Consider the following 20,785-nt stretch of genomic DNA (forward strand, 5'->3'; position numbering starts at 1 on the left):
AAGACAGGGATGCCCTCTCTCACCACTCCTATTCAACATAGTGTTGGAAGTTCTGGCTAGGGCAATCAGGCAAGAGAAAGAAATAAAGGGTATTCAGTTAGGAAAAGAAGAAGTCAAATTGTTCCTGTTTGCAGATGACATGATTGTATATTTAGAAAACCCCATTGTCTCAGCCCAAAATCTCCTTAAGCTGATAAGCAACTTCAGCAAAGTCTCAGGATACAAAATTAATGTGCAAAAATCACAAGCATTCTTATACACTAGTAACAGACAAACAGAGAGCCAAATCATGAATGAACTTCCATTCACAATTGCTTCAAAGAGAATAAAATACCTAGGAATCCAACTTACAAGGGATGTAAAGGACCTCTTTAAGGAGAACTACAAACCACTGCTCAGTGAACTAAAAGAGGACACAAACAAATGGAAGAACATACCATGCTCATGGATAGGAATAATCAATATCGTGAAAATGGCCATACTGCCCAAGGTTATTTATAGATTCAATGCCATCCCCATCAAGCTACCAATGAGTTTCTTCACAGAATTGGAAAAAACTGCTTTAAAATTCATATGGAACCAAAAAAGAGCCCACATCTCCAAGACAATCCTAAGTCAAAAGAACAAAGCTGGAGGCATCACGCTACCTGACTTCAAACTATACTACAAGGCTACAGTAACCAAAACAGCATGGTACTGGTACCAAAACAGAGATATAGACCAATGGAACAGAACAGAGTCCTCAGAAATAATACCACACATCTACAGCCATCTGATCTTTGACAAACCTGAGAGAAACAAGAAATGGGGAAAGGATTCCCTATTTAATAAATGGTGCTGGGAAAATTGGCTAGCCATAAGTAGAAAGCTGAAACTGGATCCTTTCCTTACTCCTTATACGAAAATTAATTCAACATGGATTAGAGACTTAAATGTTAGACCTAATACCATAAAAATCCTAGAGGAAAACCTAGGTAGTACCATTCAGGACATAGGCATGGGCAAAGACTTCATGTCTAAAACACCAAAAGCAACGGCAGCAAAAGCCAAAATTGACAAATGGGATCTCATTAAACCAAAGAGCTTCTGCACAGCAAAAGAAACCACCATCAGAGTGAACAGGCAACCTGCAGAATGGGAGAAAATTTTTGCAATCTACTCATCTGACAAAGGGCTAATATCCAGAACCTACAAAGAACTCAAACAAATTTACAAGAAAAAAACAACCCCATCAAAAAGTGGGCAAAGGATATGAATAGACATTTCTCAAAAGAAGACATTCATACAGCCAACAGACACATGAAAAAATGCTCATCATCACTGGCCATCAGAGAAATGCAAATCAAAACCACAATGAGATACCATCTCACACCAGTTAGAATGGTGATCATTAAAAAGTCAAGAAACAACAGGTGCTGGAGAGGATGTGGAGAAATAGGAACACTTTTACACTGTTGGTGGGATTGTAAACTAGTTCAACCATTATGGAAAACAGTATGGCGATTCCTCAAGGATCTAGAACTAGATGTACCATACGACCCAGCCATCCCATTACTGGGTATATACCCAAAGGATTATAAATCATGCTGCTATAAAGACACATGCACACGTATGTTTATTGCGGCACTATTCACAATAGCAAAGACTTGGAATCAACCCAAATGTCCATCAGTGACAGATTGGATTAAGAAAATGTGGCACATATACACCATGGAATACTATGCAGCCATAAAAAAGGATGAGTTTGTCCTTTGTAGGGACATGGATGCAGCTGGAAACCATCATTCTTAGCAAACTATCGCAAGAACAGAAAACCAAACACCGCATGTTCTCACTCATAGGTGGGAACTGAACAATGAGATCACTTGGACTCGGGAAGGGGAACATCACACACCGGGGCCTATCATGGGGAGGGGGGAGGAGGGAGGGATTGCATTGGGAGTTATACCTGATGTAAATGACGAGTTGATGGGTGCTGACGAGTTGATGGATGCAGCACACCAACATGGCACAAGTATACATATGTAACAAACCTGCACGTTATGCACATGTACCCTGGAACTTCAAGTATAATAATAATAATAATAAAAATAAAAATAATTAAAAAAAAGTATGATGCAAGCTATGGGTTTTGTATAAAGTCTTATCAGATTGAGGAAGTTCTCTTACATTTCTATTTTTCTGAGAATTTTTATCATGAAGGTTTAAATTTTCTCAAATTCTTTCTCTGCATCTATGAAATTTATCATATAATTTGTCTATTTTTAGTTGGTGAATATGGTGAATTACATCAAATGATTTCTGAGTGTTGAGCCTTCCTTGCATTCCTGGGGTAAACTTCCCTTTTTCATAATGTATTTATAATTTTTATACATGAGGAAGATTGTGTCTATACTAATGAGTCACATTGTTTGTTTTTGTTTTTTTTGTTTTTTTTTTTGAGACGGAGTTTCACTCTTGTTGCCCAGGCTGGAGTACAATGGTGCAATCTTGGCTAACCACAACCTCTGCCACCCCAGTTCAAGCAATTCTCCTGCCTCAGCCTCCCGAGTAGCTGGGATTACAGGCACACGCCACCACGCCCGGCTAATTTTTTTGTATTTTAGTAGAGATGGGGTTTCTCCATGTTGGTCAGGCTGGTCTCAAACTTCTGACCTCATGTGATCCGCCCGCCTTGGCCTCCCAAAGTGCAGGGATTACAGGCATGAGCCACTGCACCTGGCCTTGTTGTTTTCTTTCTCTGAAATCTGTCATGACAGTGCTGGTCTCATAAAATGAATGTGAAACAGTCACTCCTCTTCAATTTTCTGAGAGACTGTATAGAAATGACATAATTTGTCTATGGCCATACAACCCTGACGGTGCCCGATCTTGTCCCATCTCAGAGGCTAAGCAGGATTGGGCCTGGTTTGTACTTGGATGGGAGAAATGACATAACTTATTTTTTAAATGTTTAGTTAAATCTGTCAGTAAACTTAAGTAAGCCCATTGTTTCCTTGTTTGAAGTGTATCAACTACAAATTCAATTACTTTAGTATACATAATTCTATTCAGATTCTTCTTGAAGGACCATAGGTAGTTAATCTACCACTTATGTAGCTTTTCCTTTATTCCTGAATTTCCAACTTTCCCTCTGATACTGTTTCTATTCAACCTGAAAATTTTCCTTTAGATTTCTTTTAGAAAAGGTAAGCTAGTAACAAATTCTGTTAGTTTTCCTTCATCTGAAAATGTCTATTTCACCTCCATTTTTAAAAACTATTTTCACTGTAGAGGATTGACAGTTTTCTCCCCACTCCCCACCCCGCCACACACACACTTTGAAGACTTTCTTCCACTAACTTCTGGCCTCCATGGTTTCTAACATAAAACCTCTAATTATTTGAATCATTATTCCTCCTGTAGGTAACGTGTCATATTACTCTAGCTACTTCCAAGATATTTTCATTATTTGTTTCTTAGTTGTTTTTAAGTATCTAGCAGTGTGTTTCTCTGAGTGCTCCTGTTTGGGGTTCACTGGACCTCTTGAATCTACAGATTTGTCTCTCACGGAATTTGGGAAGCTTTTGGCCATTATTTCTTTAAAAGTTTTTTTCTGGGCCGTGTGCGGTGGCTCAAGCCTGTAATCCCAGCACTTTGGGAGGCCAAGACAGGTGGACCACGAGGTCAGGAGATCGAGACCATCCTGGCTAACACGGTGAAACCCCGTCTCTACTAAAAAAATACAAAAAACTAGCCGGGCGAGGTGGCGGGCGCCTGTAGTCCCAGCTACTCGGGAGGCTGAGGCAGGAGAATGGCGTGAACCTGGGAGGCGGAGCTTGCAGTGAGCTGAGATCCAGCCACTGCACTCCAGCCTGGGCGACAGAGCCAGACTCCGTCTCAAAAAAAAAAAAAAAAAAAAAAAGTTTTTTTTTTCTGCACCAATCTCTTTGTCCTCTCCTGGGATGCCAACATGTGTTAGACTTTACTACACTGTCCACCAAATCCCTGAGACTATTCATCTTTTTCAATTTTTTTTTTTTTCTTGTCCTGCACACTGGATAATTATAATGATCTATCTTCAGGTCACCTCTATTTTGCTATTGAACCAATTCAACAAATTTTTAACTTCAGGTATATTTTTCAGTTCTAAAACTACATTTTTTTTTTAATTTTCTATTTCTTGACTAAGAACTTCTATCTCTCTATTCATTTGAAATTTGTTTACTTAATGGGGCATAGTTAAAATAGCTGTTATCAAGTCTTTAATAATTCCAATATCTGAGTCATCTCAGGGTTGACATCACTTGTTTTTCCTTTGACAAATGGTCATATTTTTCTGATTATTTTGTGTCAAGTAATTCTGTATTATATTCTGGCCATTTTGAACATAATGCTCTAGAGCCTCAATGATTCCAGCTGCAGTTCAGTTTTCAATGCCTTTTCCATGGTACCTTGGGTCTGTCCCACAGATGTCCATCTCAGGAAACTCACATTTGTATAGTTCATACACAAAATTAATGAATCGCTTCCCTAGGTTTCTCCTCTCCTGGACTCCCCTATACTCTCAGACTAGCTGCGGCTCCTCTGCCCAGCTCTGACCAAAACCAAACAGAGTTTCTCCTTGTCTATTATCTGCCTGCACTGCCACCACCACAGAGCTCTGAACCTGGGACAAACCTGTAAGAAAAAAGGAGAATCAAGACAAGGATTTCTCCATCCACCCCATCCCATCACACTCTTCAAAACTATAGGGGCCCATTTTCCTGATTCTTCTTGCCAGAAATATGAGGTTTCTACTATAGATTTTGACAACTGTGACACCACTGATCTCCCATTCTACAGCTGGGGCCTGCCTTTGAGGCAAAGCTGTGAAATAAAAGAAACGAAAAGGGAAAACTCACACCAGTGTAGGTCACTTCTCCAAAGTTTCACTTCGTTCCATAATCTGCCTGCTTTTATTTACTTTCGAGAGGCCTCGGGTAGTTATTGTCTGTATTTTATCTAGAGGTTTCAGCTGTAATCAATACAAGAGATAGTAGACTTGCTCCATCTTGGCCTGAACCTGTAGCTCCATCAGTAGATTATTCTTCATAAGACTCTTCAATGGAATTCGTTATCTTGCCATAGTTAACGTCTCATAAACAAGAGGCCAAAAAGTCAAGGTTTTCAGGGAAAAAATTAAGAGTAGATAGGCTGAAAATATGCATGTCAGTTCTATTCTTAAATGTAATAAGATAATGAAAATGTAGAAAACACAAAAGACAGGAATAACCTATAACAAAAACTAATTTTCAAAAGTTGGGAAGAGCTGAATATTCCACAAAGTAATTACAGATTTTTTTTATAAATTTAGAAATTAACTGTACGAAATATTTTCATTTCTCAGGAAATAATTTTGGTTTTTTTCCCACAGCTTCAGAATCTTCGTGATAAGCTCCTAGGTATCACTTGTGGCACCCAACTTCCCAGCTTGTTATCTATATGAACTGAGCTCAACCCCTGTTAGTCGCTGAAGGCCTTACATTATTTACATATCGTCATATCCCTCACAGGGCCAAACACGGAAGCTTAAGATCAGTAGATGCCTGGTGAGTAAGTCACTCCACGCAGTGCAGGTGACAAGTGGTTGTCTTTTCCCAGACCCTCTGCTCCCTCTTCCTCTTCCTCACCTAAACATTAAGAGAAGCAAATTCCACAATCTTGTAAATCCCTTGTGGATACCAATATGTCTGAAGCTAAATTTGTGAACTTTTCAGAAGTGTCAGCCAAGTGGCGACAGGCAGCATGTTTGGTAAAATCTTTTTATCACAGTAATATTAGCCAGTCAGGACAGACAGGGGGTTGTTTCAGCAGAAGCCATGAGGCTTAACAGGGTGCATATGGGAGCCACAGCCAGACCTTAGGAGCATCAGCAATGCCAACAGACATCTAGGAAGGCCAATCAGCCAGGCGGCACCACCAGGCATTAATCAAGCTGACACCCAACTTACACCAGCCCCATGCTCCAACAGCAGACGCCAACAGAATGCCAAGAACAGTTATATCTCAGGGGCACAAAGGAGCTGGCTGCCCATCCACTCACAAGACTAGTGAGGACGAAAAAATGCCTACTCTGACAGGAGAGCCTCCCCTATCCTTCTCTGCCAAGGTTAAGGCGCCCAGACCACTCACCATGTACCCAGAGGCTACCTTGAAAAACAGAGAGAAATACAGAGACTGGGCTCTTTTACTAAAAGACACTAAAACATTAACTAGAGAGACTTTTTAAATTCCTGTATTAGAATAACTTTACTAAAGGGTGCTTCTTCCCCCCACTCCTTTTTTTTTTTATTGGCCATTCTGCAGGATAGCGGTTCATGTAGACAACATCAGATCACTTAGAGAAAAACAAAGAAGCTACATTTTCTTTCCATATTTGAGCGTAATATGAGTTAAATTTTAGCAGTCCTCTGTCTTAATCACAGCATAAATGTTAACTATTGTGTAAGTGGTAGGATACAGTTTTATGCATTCAAGCTTCACAGACTGTCTATTCAAAGTCCTACCCACTCCCACCCCTGGCAAGCTGGGAGATGCTATAACCACAGCTGAATTGAAATAGTCAAGCTCCCTCACAGCCTAAAAGCCCAAACAAGGTAGTGTTACAAGCATCTTACCAGTCCCAAGGGAATTATTAGGCTGCCTTTTCCTACACTGTTATTTCATCATTCTTCACCAATTCTTCCCTGACTCTCTGCTTAAAATAAAAGAGCTAGAAACAGTACATTCTGGATAACTTGATTTGGCTCTCTGTTGGAAGGAGATACCATAACTGTTCTTTTTTCCCCCAGAGATAGTACCCTTGACAACCGATTCAGTCACTTTTTTCTAATTATCTATTCGGTTTGGGTATAAAAGTTATTTTGTATAAAATTCTGTTTCTTCAAAGTAGCTTAAAAACCTTGCAACAGTTTCATTTCCCCTCCTGCTTTAAAGATTCTTTCTTAAATGAGAAAAATCCCCTTTACTATTTTTAGAAATGCATTTATATGGAACAAAATTGTGTTTACTTAGAGACATTAAATGGTTTCCTTGCATTATTTTGAAGACACTTAGAAGATAGCAAATTAGAGGGGACTAATGTAGATAGGCTAACACAGGTAGGTATCAGTAGCCTTTAAATGTCAAAAAGGTTATTAAAAGGAACACAAAATTGGGTTTTCACAAATGAATGGACAATGTAAGAATCAAGAGGGCACTTGAATAAAATGGATAGAAACAAAGCATCATAGAACTAAGAATGACATGGAAGCATGGATTTTTTTTTTTTTTTAATATAAAATGCAAGAGCAGTAAGTTACCGAAAGCAGTAATAACATGGACTGGAGACATCATGGAAGTTTTGTGGTCAAGGCAGGACTTGGGCTTCCCCTTGAGGGTTGGGTAGAATTTGACTGGGAAAAGGCAAGAGCAGAGGAAAGAGCAAGAGTATCACACTGGCATGAGGAAGTAAAGAGGTGTGGGCTACGGGTGAAAAGAATGGGATAGGATCATGCATGTGCAACCACAGAAAGTACTGTGACAATGCAACTGAATGAGGACAATGTCCATGGACATCTTTTCTCTGATCATAGTTTATTCCAAGTCTAGATAAGCCAAAGCTTAGCTCTCCAAAATTAGGCCAAAAACATTCTACCATAACATAAAAGTTGGCTTATGATTGTAGTATTGAAAAAAAAAAAGGTATATACTGTCTCTCTCTAGAAGAGACCTGCAATGGTTCAATAATTTTATCTTTATGTATTTAGTACTTTAGAACAGACAGGTCCATAGGTTCCCCAATGACAATGTTTCTGTACAAGTCAGTTACTACTCCCAAATGCACAAATTGACACCAACAGAAAAAACTTGCTGATAAACATGGCATGCTATATAGCAATTCTCAACTCCAGAGCCTAAGATTTGTGTTTACAGTGATCAGTATGACAAAAGACTGCAAGTAATCTGGAGTTACTATTAGGAAGAAAATTTAAAAATTTTTCATTTTTAGAAATTAGAGTAGACCCAGGGTTTCTCTATAACAAGGTCATTTCACTGGCATTCCAATTTGTTTTCCGAATGGGGGAGAAGGAGGTGGAGTTAAATCACGAGGACAGCTTGCAAGTTTATTTCCACAGTCCTATGCCCCGGTGAATCTGGGCACGCTCATGGGATTATGCACACCTCCATCTTGTGTGCAGGACAGGAAAGGCTGAGAGGAGCTGCTGGAGAACACCAGTCCCAAACAGTCACAGCCAGCCACAGCCACCTCTGGTTTAAAACTATGTCACTCCTTTTTAGGAAGCTTGTTAAAGTTCATTGAACTGCTCCTTGACTTTTCTCAGGACTCTTCCGACCTATATTAAGAGCATATCACAATAAAGGACATTTCCTAGAGTCAGACCAATTGAATGATATCTGAATTCTGCTTTCCTATTGCAAGGCCCTTTATAGACAGTGGTGATGGGAAATCCATAATCATTTCACTAGAGCTTAACACTTTTATAGTTTCTGTTTATAATTTTATAGGAAGGGGTCCTAGAATGATCCCCATAACTTCTGGGGAAGGACACATAATATCAGGTGTTAAAAGGACAGTCATTAAAGCCAGATACACACAGATTCAAACACTGAAACTCCACTTAATCCTTGTGTGACCTTGGACGGGTTACCCGATCTCTGACCTAATTTCCTCTCTTATTTAATAGAGATAATAATAGTACCTGTCTTATAACATTCTCCTGAAAGTAAAATAATGAATATAAAGCATTTAGCACAGTGCCTGACATAAAATACATTCTCTACAATCAACCTTTCTATTAGCACAGTCTCATTAATATTCTGAAACTTATTTATTCTCCTAAAAATAGTCCATATTAACTATCAGTATTGTCATTTAACATATTTTATTTTTTCTCTTTTTTTATTTTTCTGGGTACATAGTAGGTATATATATTTATGGCGTACATGAGATGTTTTGATACAGGCATGCAGTGTGAAATAAGCACATCAAGGAGAATGGGATACCTATCCTCTCAAGCATTTATCCTTTGAGTTACAAAGAATCCAACTGCACTCTTTAAGCTATTTTAAAATGTACAATTAGGTTATTATTGAGTATAGTCACCCTGTTGTGCTATCAAAGAGTGGGCCTTATTCATTCTTTCCAACATCTTTGGTAACCATTAACCATCCACGCCTCCCCACTAACCCACAATTACCCTTCCTAGCCTCTGGTAACCATCCTTCTACTGTGTTCATGAGTTCAATTGCTTTCATTTTTAGAGCCCACAAATAAGAACATGCAATGTTTGTCTTTCTGTGCCTGGCTTATGCCATTCAACATAATGCCCTCCAATTCCATCCATGTTGTTGCAAATGACTATATCTCATTCTTTTTCAAGGCTGAATAGTACTCCATTGTGTATATGTACCACATTTTCTTTATCCATTCATCTGTTGATAGATGATGAAGTTGCTTCCAAATCTCAGCTATTGTGGACAGTGATACAATAACCATAGGAGTGCAGGTATCTTTTTTATATATAACCCTTCTTTCGGGTATACACCCAGCAGTGGGACTGCTGGATACTATGGTAGCTCAATTTTTACTTTTTTGAGAAACTTCAAACTGTTCTCCATAATGGTTGTACTAATTTACATCCCCACCAACAGTGTACAAGAGTTCCCTTTTCTCTACATCCTCCCCAGCATTTATAATTGCAGTCTTTGAACATAAGACATTGTCTTTTGAATATAAGCCATTTTAACTGGGGTGAAATGATATCTCACTGTAGTTTTGATTTGCATTTCTCTGATGATCAGTGGTATTGAACACCTTTTCATAAACCTGTTTGTCATTTGTATGTCTTTTTTTGATAAATGTCTATTCAGATCTTTTGCCCATTTTAAAATTGAATCGTTAGATTTTTTCCTATAGAGTTGTTTGAGTTCCTTATATATTCTGGTCATTAATCACTTGCCAGATAGGTAGCTTGCAAATATTTTCTCCCATTCTGTGGGTTGTCTCTTCACTTTGTTCATTGTATCCTTGCTGTGCAGGAAGATTTTCAACTTAATGTGATCCCATTTGTCCATGTTTGCATTAGTTGCCTGTGCTTGTGGAGTATTGCTCAAGAAATTTTTACCCAGATCAATTTCCTGAAAATTTTCCCCAATCTTGTAGTTTCATAGTTTGAGCTCTAAAAGTCTTTAAACCATTTTGATTAGATTTTTATATATGGTGAGAGACAGGGGTCTAGTTTCATTCTTCTGCATATGGATAGCCAGCTTTCCCAGCACCATTTATTAAAGAGACTGTGTCTTCCCCAGTGTATGTCTTGGTACCTTGTTGAAAATGAGTTCACTGTAGGTGTGTGGGTTTGTTTCTGGGTTCTCCATTCTGTTCCATTGATCTGTGTGCCTGTTTTCATGCAATTACCACACTGTTTTGGTTACTATAGCTCTGTAGCATAATCTGAAGTCAGGTAATGTGATTCCTCCAGTTTTGTTGTTTTTGCTTAGGGTAGCCTTGGCTATTCCAGATCTTTTGTGGTTTCATATAAATTTTAGGATTGTTGGCCGGGCGCGGTGGCTCACGCCTGTAATCCCAGCACTTTGGGAGGCCGAGGCGGGCGGATCACAAGGTCAGGAGATCGAGACCACGGTGAAACCCCGTCTCTACTAAAAATACAAAAAATTAGCCGGGCGCGGTTGTGGGCGCCTGTAGTCCCAGCTACTCGGGAGGCTGAGGCAGGAGAATGGCGTGAACCCGGGAGGCGGAGCTTGCAGTGAGCCGAGATCGCGCCACTGCACTCCAGCCTGGGCTGGGCGACAGAGCGAGACTCCGTCTCAAAAAAAAAAAAAAAAAAAAAAAAAAAATTTTAGGATTGTTTTTTCTATTTCTGGGAAGAATGCCATTGGTAGTTTGGTTGGGATTACACTGAATCTGTAGATTGCTTTGGTAGTATGGATATTTTAACAATATTGATTATTCTAATCCATGAACATGAAATATTTTTTCCTTTTTTGGTGTCCTCTTGAATTTCTTTCATCAGTGTTCACAATTCTCATTACAGAGATCTTTCACTTCTTTGGTTAGTTCCTAGGTATTTAATTTTATTTGTGACTATTGTACATGCTGGTGTAAATGGTGGGGGCAAGGTGGTATCAGTGACTCAGGACTGTTTTTTCTATCTCTTTAGTGCTCCTTTCAGCAATATGGAACTAAAACCAGGTATTATGAGTGCTCACCTGATTTTTGGTTCTTACGAAAGTGTTTTTTTCTGTGTAGGCAGTTATTAAATTAGTGTCCTTGCCTGGGGGACAATTGGTGGAGACTTCAATTCCCTCATCTTGCTCTGCCTCCTCCTCAACAGTCAATTGTCATTTTTCTTTAACTAATAAGAGTTGCCCTTGTTATGGTTATACAGGTATTTCTCTCTGAACCTACTTTCTTATCTATGACATAAAGACCATACCACTTGACCTGCTAATATCATGGAATTGAAAGAGTCAACAATACGGGAGAGCATTCTGGAAACTGAAGTGTTCTGCATAAGTAAAAGTTTTTAACTGATATTTTAATCCATAACTCATAATTCTAAAATAAGCTATCACCATGGATAAACAAAGGTATGTCAGAATCACCACATCATGACTCAAGTCCTGTTCCCAAGCCTTCCCTAATTAATTTTAATTCATTTTAATCATATAGTGACTCAGTATCTTCATGCGATAATGATTCACGTGTTTTAATTTGCCAAATGTTGCTTCTAGATTATTTTCAGAAACATTCTGTTGAGCTCTTAGGAAAGTCACGACTTGGATAGCAAATAGGATGGGAGTTATTATTTTATTCCAACTTCAGCCCAATCATATGTTTTTTCCTAATTTAGATCACCTACTCCTATAACGATGATAATTTAGAGACCACATGGTACAGATGGTGAGGCATGGGCTTCTGGGATTTGAATACCAGTCATTTATTAGCTGGATTTAATTTTCCACAATTTATTTTATCTTTCTAAATGTGCATCTGAAAAATGGGGACAGTAACTCCCTCTTAAATGAGACAGTGATCTTAAAGAGCAGAATATAGTCCCTGGACATGGTAAATGTTGTCTAAGTGTAAGAATACAATGGCACAAGAGAGCATCTACTTACAGCTCACAGATGCCAGCTCTAGCAGGAATGAGAGGCACAAGTTGCAGTAAAAGCTTGACACCATTTTGCCATTCTTCTTCTCTTTCAAATTCACAGTACAAGTAGCTACATTCATCAGAGGAAAACTGGTAGAAAACATAAGTATCTTGAAAGTATAGATGCTGGTCCACTGTTTGAAACAAAAAATGTACAGATCAGTTTTTTAAAGGATATTACTCAGACAGCAATAATCCAAATGATAAACTGAAAGCCCTAATAATTGGGAGAAATCAGGGTTAAGACTATAATTACACATTCTAAGCTCATTCATGTTTATAATCCCATTGAAGTAGAAAGGACTTACTGGCTAGTCTATTTTTACTACTAGAAGTTCTGGCCAGCATATTCACATGTATTTTATATTTTTTCTACTTCAGAGACAGGTGCAGATAAAATCAATAACAATTCAAAGAGGATAGGGAGAAATCTTTTTTAGTGTCCCAAAGCAAATTAGTATATTGAATTAATTTAGTAATACAGAAATACAACACAATGGCAAGTTTTAGATCAATGGTTCTCAACTAAGGGTGACTGTGCCTCCCCCAGGGGATATTTGGTGATGTCTAGACATTTTTGGTTGTTACATTTGGAGGGCAAGGTGCTACTGGTATTGGAGGGTGGAAGAAAGGGATGCTGTTCAAAAAAAAAAAAAAAAAAAACCCTACAATGTACAGGACAGCCCTTCACAACAAAGAATTATCTAACCCAAATGTCAATACTACCAAGGTGGGAAATCCTGCTTTAAAGGAATCAAGAGCTGGAGATTTTTCCAAAAAGCACTAGTACAAAATGTTTTGCTAACCAAAACCCTGAAACTATCAATATGCTAATAATACCTCCATTCCTCAAAGGTAGTTAACTAATTTTATAAATAAGAGTATTAGGTGCTAGGTACTATTGACTAAGATTACACCCACATCCATATCTGTACCATTGTTTCACAACAGGACTAGGGGTATGCCCTTGATATTTATTACCTATAGGGAAAAAAGGGCTTTTCGGTGACCATCTAGCAGCTGAGAGACTAGGCTAAATAAAGAATCCAGATTGCTCAGTTTCTAATCCTTCAATTCTCTGGGCTCAACTAAGAAAAGAGATATCCATCATCTATTTTAGTTCCCAGTTAACATTTATTTTCTGTTCAGTCTAAACAGCTAATTTTCATAGGTCATATCTCTAAGTGTTCATGATTACTTAGTGAATTAAAATGGCATAACATCCCACTCATAAAATCAGTTTCTGATGATTATCCTAAGTACAAGATAAATCACACACTAAAGATGTCACTGATTTTGAAAAAAGTTTGTAAGCAGCATTTTTGAGTTCAGAAGAAAGGAGGTAGAGGAAGGACTCCTACAGGTATTACTAGTCTATGAATCAGCAAGTATCTAATAATTTTTACAAGAAGTCTAAGAGAAATAAGTGAATCAAAAGATGACCTGTCACTTAGAAAATAAGAGAGAATACAAATATTTATCTTCAAAAATAATTTCCATCCAGATTGCAACATCCTCTAGAAAATCAAGTGTATTTTTGTCTGATAGCTTACTAAAATAATGATGCTGTGCCTTCAAGACATAATACTAACCTGATAACATAATTCCCATGTCCAGTAGGAGTTGCCAGACTCCTATGGCCATAGATCTGCACTGGACAAAAGGACAGTGTTCTAGAAGCCAGTCTACCAGTTCTGACCCAACGCAGCTCCTCCTGAACAAAAGCAAAGCCATTCACAGTAAGATATTGCTGACATTCGTTTGCCAAAAAAATTGATATATAATACCTTTCCTTTCATGAGCTTGCTTTTTTTAAACAAGCAACCCAAGAATAAATGGCATATACCTCTTATTCATCTTTCAGATTAAAGTTCAAATATCGCTTCCTTAGGGAAACAAGAGTCAAATTGTCTTCTACTTTTTCATCAAATCACTTAACATTTAATAAGTATATATCTTTACAAATGAACAATATCTGCTTCTCCCACTAGAGAAAAATTTTCAGGAGAGCAGGGACTTTATATAACTCACTATTAATTCCCAACAATTAGAACAGTCCACAATACACAGTAAGTTCTCAAAATATACTTGTTTGAAAAAAGAAGGAATACATTTAGCAGCCTTTTATATAAAGATAATGCTTTTACCTTGGTAAGCTACATACCTCAAGTTGGTGGTGATAAACTTTGGTTCAACTATTTATATATTTTTATCTAGTCCTTTTGAGAACAAAATAATTCCAAGGTTAGACAAAATTGGGACCATAGTCAGTAGTATAGAGTTTTGTTTGCTACTCTTCAAACAAAGACTGAACCTAAAGTTTACTCTAAGAACAATAAATTTGATTGTTAATCTTTTTAATATAATCCATGTAACTAGTTAAGCAGCCCAGGTCACATAACTATAAACCCAGATGTGTTGGATTCCACTAACCATGCATGAGAAATTACCTTTGTAATCTGTCTTAAAACATACAACTATATTCAAAAAAATGTCATAACCCGGGTATTACAGGCAGTATCATCATGCCTACTTTTCAAATACAGATGAGCCTCAGGGGGAAAACAAAAAGAAAAACTTCTGAAATGTTTTGTCATTTGCAGAAATTTTATAAAATTTCACTCTCCCTTATGAGAAAAGATCATGAAAAAAAATTTTTTTTGCTTCAGGGTCATGCTCTGTCACCCAGGGTGGAGTGCTGTGGCGCAATCTCAACTTACCGCAAACTCTGCCTCCTAGACTTGAGAGATCCTCCCACCTAAGCCTCCTGAGTAGCTGGGAGTACAGGTGCTCACTACTGGCTAATTTTGTTCTTTGTAGAGACTGAGTTTCGCCATGTTGCCCACACTGGTCTCCAACTCCTGAGCTCAAGTGATCCACCTGCCTCGGCTACCCAAACTACTGAGATTATAGGTATGAGCCAAGTGCCTGGCCAAAATGTTTTTTTTTTTTTAAATAATGTATCATATAATGACTATCTTTATATGCAGTACTGAAGGACCAAGAGATGCCAACATTTATTTGTATTTCTAAAGTAGAAAAATACTGCCTATTTTGTTCTCTTATGATTGGCATACTTACAAATACCCTAGAATCACACCACAACCAACAATATGAACTGCCATGGATGCTACATTTTCTGGGGTGAAGAAAAATAAAGTAGTAAACTTTTCTGCTGAGATATTTGATCAAAAATCCTAGCTTTTCATCAAAAGCTAGAATATATTTGGTGAAGTGTCACATTTGAAAGATACTCTAAGGCAATTAAGCCAATTCTAGACATGTTCAGTTGCATGTTAGCGTAAGACAGCATAAAGATTAACAGTCATATATATGGATTTTTTTTTAGAGAAAATGAGAAAACAGATGGCAACAAAACAGGCAATTAGACCAAACAGTCAAGATTAACTTCTAATTCTACAGGATACCTTTCATGTTAAAGGTTCAAAGTGTTAATTAACTAATTAATTCCTCAACACCTCTGCCAATTAGCCAGCATCTCAGGGCTTTGAAAGCACTTTTATCTCATGGATTTAATACTGTATCATCTTAATTCATATTCTCAAAACAACGCAGCTCCTTAGCCTGCTCTGAGTGTCTGACATCACCTGGACTATGAAAGCACACAATAAAACATTCACTAAACAAACTAAACTGTCAAACTGCAAAGGGGGCTAGATGGATACAGCTGCTTGTTTGTTCCCAGGTGATAAGGAAGAAGCTTCTTAGAACAGGGCTTCTCAAAACTCTGCTTAGGAGTCACCTGGGTGATGTTCTTAAAGTATAGATTCTGATGCGGTAAGACTGGGTGGGACCTCAGATTCCGCATTCCTTTTTTTTTTTTTTGAGACTGAGTTTCACGCATGTTGCCCAGACTGGAATGCAATAGTGCGATCTCGGCTCACTGCAAATTCTGCCTCCCGGGTTCAAGTGATTCTCCTGCCTCACCCCCCAAGTAGCTAGGATTATAGGCATCTGCCACCACGCCCAGCTAATTTTTATATTTTTAGTAGAGCTGGGGTTGCATCATGTTGGCCAGGTTGGTCTCGAACTCCTGACCTCAGGTGATCCACCCGCCTTGGCCTCCCAAAGTGCTGGGATTATAGGTATGAGCCACCATGCCCGGCCAGATTCCACATTCCTAACAGGCTCTCAGGTGATGCTGGTGACCTCAAAGCCCCAATCCCCCAGATCTCCCTTCTCAATGGGAAGGGCTCACTCTGTTTTGGGGAGGCAGGGCTCTGACTCAATATGGCAGAACACAGCACTGTCAGGACAATATTAATTAAAAACTGAGCCCCACTCTCAGAGCAAGCTACTGTTTCTGTTGCACGTGATCCCTTTCTATTCCCCCCACTGGCTTTATCAAGTTATGTTTTAAATCACTTATAAGGATCCACCTACCCCGGGGCAAACATTAGGAGTAAATTATACACTATCATTTATATCACCAAAGCATACAAAATGAGGTGGCATTGTCTCTGCATTTAACGCCTTGTCCCCATGCCTGCTACAATCTGGTTAAAATACCTAAATCCACAGGACTTAGGGGAGAGCAGTGAGGAAGAAAACAGAGATGGTTGGAACAGAGCAATCTAAACACAGACAGCAGTTCCTACCCACAGTATATTTTCAGTCTTGCACTCAATCCAGAAACTGCTCCAAGTACATGCAGATCTAACTCCAGTTTCAATACTAGGTAGAAACATTGTGATATGGAGGTGATCAGCTCAAAGCCCATGTGACTGCTTAACAAAACATGAATTTACCCAATCTCCAGAGTGGAAAATTTGACTTATCTTAGCATCCTCCTGTCTCTAGTTAGACTTTTAGCAATTAATTCATAGTAATGCAGACACTAATCTTTAAAATAAATCAGGTGATGGTATTTAGTGATGCATTTGTGCAAAACAAATGATGTCTCAAAAACCAGTGTGATTCTTCCTACAGTACAAAGTGAATAGAAAGCATTTCAAAGTTTTGAAAGTGAGTCCTCATGCAGTATATGGGGAATATTTTACCTCAATTTACTACCAGACAAATGAAAATGATTCATCCCTAGGTAATCACATGAGCATTTCATGTTTAAACCTAATCAGTCCTTAGATTAGAAAAGAATAGTGGTCCTGGCCGGATCACAGGAAAACACATGCTCTCCCCATTCTATTCCCGTTAAATCCTAAATCTCTTCTAATTTGGATAGATGGCTTTTTTCCATGAACCTGATTAATGTTCATCTCCCAGTCCTTTTTCAATCTCTATCCATGGAGATCCAATAAAGAGGGAAAAAATGAGAATAATGATCAATGTTACACATGGCCTCATGTAAGTAAAATGAATCCTGTGAGCTTGCTCATGACTATACTCAAAGACTTACAAATATAAATTTAGTCTTTTAAAAAAGGAGAAGGCAGATGTTTCTAAAGGTGATGCCATCATCTATTTTTTAAAGTGAGTTTCTATGTGAAGTAGTCCAACCACCACAGCCCTTTTACTCCCTGTCCTGTCTACTTGGTCTGGGCTCTAACCTCATGGTTCTCAGACCTTGGCCTATGAATCCCTAATGGGAGGAAAACGGTAGATCTTGGAGCTTTTTAAAGAGCTCCATGACTCCATACACACAAAAGCATTATTTGTAAACAGAATAGGCATGTCTAGCCTATGGCATATTTTTCAAAACCTATGTAAATGCTAATGTGATTGATTAAATGTGCTTAAAGTGTTAATTCACTGGGTTTCTCATCACACTTTGGATTTGCTCAATTAATGGCTCAGAAGAATATAGATTCTGCCAAGTTTGTGATGTTAAAAAATGGTTGCAGGGAATGGTTACTGACTGAAAAGAGGCATGAAGGAACTTTCTGAGGTATGAAAATCTACTATATCTGGATAGTGGCTAAATGGATAACGATTACACAGGTGTGTAATAAATAGAAGTTCAAGCTGTACATTTAAGATTTGCATATTTTACTATACAAAAATTATGCCTCAGTACAAAAGGAGTCGGTGGTCTTACTCTGATAGTCTGGGGATTACTATCCCAAAATCCGAAGCCATGATAAAATATTTTCCATCTCCAGCAAACAGAAAAAACAGAAATATTACAATGAGTTTATCATAAAGCTAAGTTTATTTAACATAAAGGAACATCCTTTATTCTGAGAACTTTCTACTTTTTGGGTGTCATGAATTCTGAGTAATCTTCCTACTTTTGATGGGTATTACATGCCATTTCTTTGAAATAGAATGGTGATAACAAATGGTAGTGGTTTTTCTTTTTGTTTTCTGTCATAGTTTTGGTATCATTTGGTGTGGTTTAATATCTTTATCTGGCAAAACAAAATGCTAATAATTTGCTTTTGGTTTTTTTCTTTAAATTGTTCCATAAAATGAAAACATACACACCAAGTTTCCTAAGTGACCATGCCCTTGGTCCAGCTGAACTTCAAAACTGGCCATTTACCCAACTGTTTACTCTCATACCTCTGTCAAGGTAGACACCTGCCATCCCTATACCAACCTGTCTCTCCCTGCTCCTTACACACTCAAGGAGGAGGCCCACTCTCACCTGGAGAGTTAGAGCAGGTCTCTGCCCAAGGCATCCTTTCAGGGTCTCAATAAGGTCCCTAAAGAGGGGATCTATATTTATTAAAGTCCCTAATGTAGCACCACCCCCTCACCCGCTGCAAAATATCACATCTCAGAGGAAGCAGAGCAGAGACTGTCTCAGGAGCCCATCCACACATGGGCCTGGAAATTCCATACCCTAACTTCAGAACGGGAGTCAAACTGTAAACAAATGCATGACTAAGTTTAATGAAAAGTCACCACCAGTTTCCTCAATAGAACAAACCAACCCTCCTACTACTGATATTGTCCACCTCTCTTTGATCAAGGTTACAATTTTTAACACATGTTGGGTTTTTTTCCCTCAAAGAGAATTTCTGACAAGGTGTTAGAAAACTGTGTTACCTGTAAAACCCCTTGAGGTTCACTCTGTCCTTTATCAGGTCAGCTGCTTGAACGATAATAATATTCCTCAGTGCTCTTCCTGCACAAGAAGAATTCTCTCCATAAATCTAAATGGAAAAGACAAACAGTCATGTAAATATAGAATAATGTGACAATTTGTGAGCTACCAATAGCATACTCTCTTTCTATATATATGTATATATATGATGATAACCAAGTCCATAAGGTTGAGACATATTTTAGCCAATATAGCTATAAACCTATAACTATCTTACTTTATTTTAGCTACCGGTCCACTTACACTACTAAGCTATCACTATTCTCCAAATGCTAACCTGCTTTATTTAACTACAGCTATAAATAATTTTCTTTTATACAAAGTTTTCAGTGTAAATCATCCACTGTTTTTTAAATACAATATTTATATCGATACAGCAAATTGAAGAATTTATATTATGTATTAAGTCTGCACATTGATAATGCAAACACACACAGGTCTTGGAAGACGGAAAAACAATTTTCTTCCCTATCTAGCGAACATCTCGAACCATGACACAATTTGACAGCAGGCTGCTTTACTCTTAAGCTTCATTCAACTGCAGAGTTCACAGCCAATTCCAAGCATCTGGTTTCATCTACTTCACAATTCCATCTATCAGATAAAAATTTCATTTAACTTACTTTTTTTAATCTTCTAATTCTCCCATATGAGTCTCTGGTTCTTAGAGGATGGAGAAGGGTAGTTCTTAGATCTAGAGGGGGCTAGGTCCCACTTTATAATACTACCTCCTACTATATAACTAGCACCTTCCTCCAAAGCACAATGCTGTTTCACAAGCAAAGGGGGCTAAGTGAAAATAAGCTGCCTTCCTAAGGTTTATGAAAATTTATATTGGGGGTACATGCCTACATAGTTTCACTTTTTTCTTGGTAAACTTTTTATGTACCTACTATATATACATATGTACACACACACACACACATACATATATACATATACACAATACACATGTGCATATATACACAGACATATACATATATATATATATATATATTTTTTTTTTTTTTTTTTTTTTTTTGAGACAGGGTCTTGCTCTGTCACCCAAGCTGGAGTTCAGTGGCAAGATCATGGCTCACTGCAGCCTAGACTTCCCAAACTCAATCAATCTTCCCACCTCAGCCTCCTGAGTAGCTGGAACTACAAGCACACACCATTAAGCCCAGCTAATATTTGTATTTTTTTTTTTTTTTTTTTTTTTTTGTAGAGACAGGTCTCCTCATGCTGCTCAGGCTGGTCTTGAACTCCTGGGCTCACATAATCTGCCCACCTAGACCTCCCAAAGAGCTGGAATTTCAGGTGTGAGCAACTGCACCTGGCCGAAATATTTGACATCTTCTCTCAAGACAAACAAATTGATAATATAATGATTATGATTTGACTGGGAACATCCACCCCATCCTTATACCTCCTTAATTTTCCTGATATCATCTCCTAAACACAAACTGATAAGGAAGTAGGAAGGGAAGGAAATTATTTTTTAACATGTTAAAACTATTTTAAAAAAAAAAGCTTGAACAAGCCAGATGACAGAAAATATTATCGAGGAAGTGGT

General features: G+C 38.1%; 2 protein-coding genes across 3 annotated transcripts in view; one reads left to right on the forward strand and one right to left on the reverse strand.

The window, feature by feature from the left end:
* NUP42 (nucleoporin 42) overlaps positions 1 to 20,785 on the forward strand; it is a 1,164,542-nt gene that overhangs the window by 326,574 nt on the left and 817,183 nt on the right. The window lies entirely within an intron of this gene.
* RAPGEF5 (Rap guanine nucleotide exchange factor 5) overlaps positions 1 to 20,785 on the reverse strand; it is a 242,543-nt gene that overhangs the window by 183,015 nt on the left and 38,743 nt on the right. For both annotated transcript variants that reach the window (XM_050783124.1, XM_050783125.1), the window contains exons 3-5: positions 19,173 to 19,279; positions 13,793 to 13,914; positions 12,166 to 12,334 (exon numbers count right to left, since the gene is read on the reverse strand). In XM_050783124.1, coding sequence (XP_050639081.1) covers positions 12,166 to 12,334; positions 13,793 to 13,914; positions 19,173 to 19,279 — 398 coding nt within the window. The remainder of the gene's footprint in view (positions 1 to 12,165; positions 12,335 to 13,792; positions 13,915 to 19,172; positions 19,280 to 20,785) is intronic.

The sequence above is a fragment of the Macaca thibetana genome, chromosome 3, assembly GCF_024542745.1.
Source record: "Macaca thibetana thibetana isolate TM-01 chromosome 3, ASM2454274v1, whole genome shotgun sequence".
In the NCBI taxonomy this organism is placed as follows: domain Eukaryota; kingdom Metazoa; phylum Chordata; class Mammalia; order Primates; family Cercopithecidae; genus Macaca; species Macaca thibetana.